The sequence below is a fragment of the Echinops telfairi genome, unplaced genomic scaffold (genome assembly GCF_000313985.2).
Source record: "Echinops telfairi isolate 266 unplaced genomic scaffold, ASM31398v2 ScPeMD7_15;HRSCAF=58, whole genome shotgun sequence".
Lineage (NCBI taxonomy): Eukaryota > Metazoa > Chordata > Mammalia > Afrosoricida > Tenrecidae > Echinops > Echinops telfairi.
Genome location: NW_022103912.1, coordinates 12402424 through 12409934, shown reverse-complemented (window position 1 = coordinate 12409934; position 7511 = coordinate 12402424). Strand labels below are relative to the sequence as shown.

Genomic DNA, 7511 nt, shown 5'->3' with positions numbered 1-7511 from the left:
AGTCCCCAGCTCCAGAGATGTCTTAAAGGGACCTCAACTTACAGCGACATAGTTCACAGGCTAGGCGTCCCACAAGTAGTGTAGCCTTTAAATTGAGGCAAAGAACAAGCAAGGCAGCCGCATGATCAAAGAGCAAGCGACAAGAAAGGTGAGGCTCACCAAGCCATTTATCTCACTGCCCTTCAGTTAATCCCACTTGCGTTTTATCGGCCAGGCTGGCACAACAAACTATCTAAATACTCTACTTCAGATACAGTGAAACAACAGCATACATAAAACTATTAGAACAGAGGCGTTGGTGGTATAGCGGTGAGCATTGCTGCCTTCCATAAAACTATTAGAGGATACCGCTGAATTAAGAGAAGTAAACTTATGATTCAAAATTATAAATGCACTTAAAAGTGAGGAGTTTAAAAATATGTAGTACAAACTTACCTTCTAATAAATCATCCTTTCCTTCTTTATCACTGGATTCTTGTACAAGGTAATGATGAGTGACTGAGAACTTGAAGTCAGCAAAGGAAATTCCATCTGATTTCTCTTCCCATGTCCCAGAAGTAAATATGCCCTTTATTTAAAAATAAGATGGAAAGGTATCAACTTTAAAGTATTTAATAGTCACTGTTGTGTTTATTCAGGAAAAGGCTGTCTGCTGCCAGAAAGCTGCTATAGGGTTGCTATGAATCAGAACCAACTCAATGTCAGTGGGTTTGGCTTTGATATTATGTTTATTAGCCATAGGGATTTTCCTTGTTGTGGGAAGGTGGGTCCATTAATCTAAAAATTTTATTCTGTAGCTATCTTCCCTACCAAAAAGTAAAAACAATTTAAGTATGAATTTAATTATTCATATGTATGGATAAAACCAAGAAAATATTTTTAAATTACCTATTATAGTATGCCTTTAAATAGAAAAGTACCTAGAATATTAGTCATAAATGACTTAAAATTTTGTAATTTTTCTGTGATGTGAGTTTGTATATAAAATCATGAATACGAAATTATTCCTATTCCTCTTAACATTCAAATATAAACATACTTTAGACGTATTTCAAGTTTGGTTACAGATCACTGCTATAAAGCAAATAGCACAATAAAGCAACTCACATAATTTTTTGGTTTTCTACCACATATGATGGTTATGTTTACCAGATACTGTAGCCTATTAAGTGTGCAATAATAGCATTATGCAAAAGTTTGAAATGACAAGAAGGTGATATAGAGGCAAGAAAGTGAACACATGGTATTCTACAAATGATGCCAATGGAAATGTTTGAGAGTTCCCACAAACCTTCAATTTGTTTTAATCTGTGAGACATAATACTAAGCATACCTGTAAAACCTAGCAATAACAGAATCTCTATTAGTTAATTTTTATACTGTAGTCTATATATTCATCATAATATTTCACAATTACTTATAAAATTTTATAGATTTTTACATTTCAGGGAAAAAAATTGTTAGGTGCCCTTGTGTCAGTTCAAGCTCATAGCAACGACGTAAAACAGAACTAAACATTGCTGTCCCGTGTCACACTCAACTGTTGCTGTTCTTTAAGTCGGGTGTTATAGACATTTTGTCAATCCATCTCCTTGAGGACCTTTCTCTCTGATTTGCTGATCCTCTACTTTATTTACTAAGCATGATACCCTTTTCCAGGGACTGGTCTCTCTTGATAACATGCCCAAAGTATGCCAGATGAAGTCTTACCATCCTCGATTCTAAGGAGCATTCTAGTAGTATTTCTTCCAAAACTGGTTGGTTTGATCTTCTAGTTGACTAAGATGCTTACAGTATTTTTTGTCAATATCATAGAAATGCATCAGTTCTTCTGTAGTCTATTCATTGTCCAGCATTCACACGCATATGAGGTGAATGGAAATCCCATGGCTTGGGTCAGACACACCATAGTTCTCACAGGGATATCTTTGTTCATCTCTTCAACACTTTAAAGAGTAGTGTGCGGCAGATCTGCCCAATGCAATGTCACTTAATATATACATCTATAGTTTGATTTCTTGACCTCATCTACAATGCTACTTCTTTGAGCACTGACTGTGGATCCAAGCAAAATGAAATCTGTAACAACCTCAATCATTTCTGTTTTTCATGATATTATCTATCGGACTAGTTGTAAGGATTTTTGTTTTCTTTACATGAAGTTGCAATCCATACTGAAGGCTACAATCTTTGATTTTCCTCAGCAAGTGCTTCAAGTCCTCCTCAGTTTCAAAAAGAAATGCTGTATCACTTGCATTTCAAAGGTTAAAAAGCCTTCCTCCAATCCTGATGCTTTGTTCTTCTTCATATAGTCCAGCTTCTCAGCATACGAACTGAGCAAGTCTGGCTAAAGGATATAAGCATTTAGCTCATTAAAGGCATTTTAAACCACATAGCATCCCCTTGTTTGTTCATATAATTGCTCCTTGGTCCATGTCTAGGTTCCCCATGATCATAATGAAGCACTGTACAATTTCCCTTCTTTCCAATGTTATCCATAGTTTTTTATGGTCCTCAGGTGAACGCCTTTGCATGGGAAAGTTTCAAATTTGGTAATACCACTACATATTATAGCTTATAGCCCTGTTGAGCACCAGCAATAAGGCCATTTACAAATAAGGAAGCACCCTGTACAACTGATGTGACATTTGTAGCCATTTATGTAACAGGTTTCTTCAAGCTCTTCATCAAATTTTAGCATTCAGTTCTTGTCATTTAATTAACAACTTTTAAAATAGAAAGCCTATTTTAATTATGAGTCTCAAAGAGCCCCTTACCTATCCAATTGAACTGTACAGGTCCCCAACTCCACCCTGAAGTTTCTAATCTCCCATAGCTATTCTTTCCACAGAAAGATAAACAGTCATCCCAGCACGGTACCATTGCAAAGGTACTATCACCCCAACACTTGCTAAACAAAGTGGTGATTCTACACTAGATAAGAAACGACGTAGGCAAGATTCTATAAACTACTAAAATTGTTACAATTCATGAATGTAACTAATGTACGACACTCAAATGTTTTATATGTGTTCCTGCCAAGTTATGTACAACTCTGCATTAGTAGTTTGTGTGTCCTATGGACTCTAGGCGGCACCAACAATTTGCACCCCATGTTAGCCTACAAAGATGTGCATGCAGTTCCAGTAGACTCTGTGGTAACATGGAAGAAAAGAGCTGGCAGCCTGATTCTGTTGGGACTGCACCAAGAAAGCCCCACGGAGCACTTCTACTCACAACACCTGGGACTGCCACAATCAGAAGCAGCTTGATGGCAACTAACAACAGGCATTTTATTTTGTGACAACATAAAACAGCAATCCTTTCATGAGGAAAAGAATCACCGTGTATGATGTATGTGATAAGTCACATTGTTTGCACGTGGTGTTTCCTTCAAGTGAGCTTGTCCTGTTCTCACTTGAAGGGGTATAAATTAAGGTATATATATGACCCACAACCAAAGTCTTTTAAAAAAAATTGTTAAGTGAACTAGGCGAGGAATTACATTACAGAATCAATTTTCCATTCAACAGTTTAAGCTACCCCCTGACCCCAGCCAACTGTCTCTGAATTCTCGTTTCTCCTATGGGTTACTGTCTTCCCCTTTACCTTAATTAATAGCAACTTTCTAGCTTATTGCTTCATCTTCCCTGCCTTGATAAGCTACACAGTCTGTTTCTTTGGTATAGAAGTCTTAGTCTCGGATTTTTGGGTTTCCCCCTTCTTTATAACAGAAGTCTCATATAATATTTGTCTTTTTGTGACCACCTAACTGCAGCCAGTATAATGTTCTCCAGGTCCATTCATGCCAGGAGGTGCTTCTTGGTTTCATCATTATTTTGTTTTCCTTTTTCCTTAGTTGCTTTTTTATTTTAATAACAGTTTTATTGGCATATAACTCACATCCCATTCAATTTAATGGCTTAAATAACTTAAAATAAGTTGTATAGTAATCACCACAATCAATTTTAGAGAAACAATTTCTTCATTTTTATACTCATTATTATTCACTCCACACTACACCCACCTCCCCACCACCACAACCCTAAGGAACTATTCATCTAGTTACTCTTTCTACTATTTCTAGATTTCATATCAAGAAAATCATGCAAAAATCAAAGACCCTCAATCCAAGCAAAAGCAGACTGTAACAGAAACTAGAACAAATGAAACAATGAGTAAAAGAGGAAAACAAATTGGAATATGCTAAACTTAAACTGTATGTGCAGTAATCCACCTTCCAGTGCACTCAGAAAGCAAGACTATTCACATCCCTTGTCAATAGTCTGAGGGAGTTCAATGGAGGCGTAATCAGAGTGGGGGCTCTGCAAATGGATTTTGGGCTCATCAAGGCTTTTTGCAATACATAGTATTCCACTGTGGGTATGGACCAAACTCTCTTCATCCATTCTTTCACTGGTGGGCACTTAGCAATTGGCACCGTGAACAGCACTATGGTGAACATGGATGTGCAGGTGTCTGTCCTTTTTATGGCTCTACTGCCTTGGGGAATATAGCCAGCAGAGGGATTGCTGGGTCCTATGGAATCTCTAATTTCAACTACTTGAAGTAGTGCTGTATCACTTTCCACAGTGGCTGTACATTTTCAGTCCCATCAGCACTGTAGAAAGGTTCAAATCTCTCCAAACCCTCTCTAGCACCTGCTATTTTCTATTTTTTTGAACTTGACTGTCACTGCTGGTGCCCACATCCAGCCTTAAGCTGCTATAAGTAATTTAATAACATAAATAAGAACTTAAGTCTTCTAGAATGAATGTGCAATATAAAGCAAATAAAGCTAAAATTACAAAAGGGAAGAGGGGAGTAAAAAAATGAGACACAAGTCTCCTTTTCAAGTTTATGGTACACCTGAAAAAAATTTAAATTATAGACATAGTCAGACCCTTTGTATGGTTCCTTGGTTTTACAATAATGGTGTTAAGGCATTTCAAAAATATATATTCAATGAATCTATTAACAAAATGATAGTATTTCCAACAAGTGTTCCTAAAATTGGATAATCCCATAGAAGAAAACCTAAGAAATTATCTTTAGAACTTTAGATTCCTTAGACAAAAGGCAATTACCATAAAATTAAAAGGTGAAAAACTGAATTACAGCAAAATTTAAAAGGTATGCTCATCAAAAGTGACAGTAAGAAGCTAAATAAGAAAGAGCTAGGAGGTAAACGGCATTTATAGAGGTCTAAATACAGGCATGTACATATGTAAATATATTTAGATAGGAGGATGTAGAAATAGATCTATGTGCATATATATATAGAATTAGTACTAAGGTAGCAAACAGACATTGGGCCTCCACTCAAGGACTCCCTCAATGCAAGAATACTTTGTTCTATTAAACTGGCATTCCATGATGCTCATCTTCCTGATAAGATCGCTGAAGACAAAGGGGGTGAATAAGCACATGTAGTGAAGAAAGCAGACGGTGCCCCGACTATCAAAAGATATAGTGTTTGGGGTCTTGAAGGCTTGAAGGTAAATAAGCGGCCATCTAGCTCAGAAGCAACAAAGCCCACATGGAAGCAGCACACCAGCCTGCGTGCTCACGAGGTGCCAAAGGGATCAGTTACCAAGCATCAAAGAACATAAAATTATATCATTGTGTACTCACCTCCCAAGACAAATGGGTGCATAAGCAAATGTGGCGAAGAAAACTGATGGTACCCAGCTATCAAAAGATATAGCGTCTGGGGTCTTAAAGGCTTCAAGGTAAACAAGCGGCCATCTAGCTCAGAAGCAACAAAGTCCACATGGAAGAAGCACACCAGCCTGTGCGATCACAAGGTGTCGAAGGGATCAGGGATCAGGCATCAAAGAACAAAAAATCGTATCCTTGCCCATCTGTAGGCAACTGGACATCCTTTTAGGGAAGGGTCGCGGGGAGCTGACGAGTCAGTCAAGGTGCAGTATAGCAATGATGAAACAAACAACTTTCCTCTAGAGCCTAAATGCTTCCTCCCCCCGCCCCCCACTATCATAATCCCAATTCTACCTTACAAATATGGTTAGACCAGAGGATGTGCACTGGTACAGATACGAACTGGAAACACAGGGAATCCAGGGTGGATAATCCCTTCAGGAACAGCGGTGAGAGTGGGGATACTGGGAGGTTGGAGGGAGGATGGGGTGGAAAGGGGGAACTGATTACAAGAATCTACATAGAACCTTCTCCCTGGGGGACGGACATCAGAAAAGTGGGTGAAGGGAGACGTTGGACAGTGCAAGATATGACAAAATTATAATTTATAAATTATCAAGAGCTCATGAGGGAAGGGGGAGCAGGCAGAGAGATGGGAAAAAATGAGGAGCTGATGCTAGGGGCTTAACTGGAGAGAAATTGTTTTAATGATGAGGGCAATGAATGTACAAATGTGCTTTACATGATTGATGTATGTATGGATTGTGTTAACAGTTGTATGAGCCCCTAATAAAATAACTGTTAAAAAAAAGAAGCTAAATAAGAAATACATGGACTATAAGAAATACTCAAAATGTCTCCATCTGACAAATGGCCCATAGGCGGGATATATGAAGATTTAAACACCTACACAATCGATTTTTTCATAAACTAAAGTATGAATGAGTAATTGTAATGAGTTATAAAATAACTGCAATATCAGAACTACACATTAAAACCAAAATGAGATACTACTTCACACCAGAAAGTATGGCTAAAATTAAAAATCTGACAAAAACCAAGTGTCTGAGAAGATGAGGAATAAGTGGAAATCTCATATGCTGCTAGGGAAATCCTTCCATAGTTACCTTAAACCAGCAATTCCACTCCTAAGAATATACCCAAGAGAAGTATGGTGTATCTGTACAATAATAAAGAACAACTGAAAAGTACAAACTGGATGAAGTTTTAAAACGTTATGGTGAGGAAAACACAGATACAAAGACTACATACTGAAAGAGGGTAAGTCACAAAGCACTGCTATTAAATCATAGAAACTTTTATTAAACAATATCAATATATAAAGCTACCGATTTTCAACACATCCTCCATCTAAGACCACATTCCTGAAGGTGGAGTTCCCACCTCTCTAACCCTTCCCTCAACAAATTCCACACCCTTTCATTTACATCATGCAAAACCACATCTTTGAAGGTCTCAAGTCATGTGCACTTTAAATGTTCTTTGAGTTTGGAACAAAAAGAAATCTAAATGGAACAAGGTCAGCATTGTAAGGTGGGTGGGGTGAGGTTTCCCAGTGAAATTCTCATTGGATAGCTGCCTTTGAAGAATGAGCTGGTATTTATTTTAAGTCGTTTTATTGGGGTCTCGTACAACTCATCCCAATCCATACATCAATCCACTGTGTCAAACAGATTTCTACATATGTTGTCAAAGTATTTTCTTTCTACTAGAGCCCTTGGTATCAGCTCATTTCTTTCCCTCCCTCATGAACCCTTGATAATTTATAATTATTTTTTTCATGCCTTGCACTGTCCGATGTCTCCCTCTACCTCCTTGTCTGTTTTCCA

At 37.8% G+C, this 7511-nt stretch overlaps 1 protein-coding gene across 1 annotated transcript in view; it reads right to left on the bottom strand.

Moving 5' to 3' along the window:
• The window catches only part of RAB3GAP1 (RAB3 GTPase activating protein catalytic subunit 1), a 118597-nt gene that overhangs the window by 91438 nt on the left and 19648 nt on the right, over positions 1-7511 (bottom strand). The window contains exon 4 of the mRNA XM_045287420.1: positions 436-568. Within this exon, the coding sequence (XP_045143355.1) occupies positions 436-568 (133 nt within the window). The remainder of the gene's footprint in view (positions 1-435; positions 569-7511) is intronic.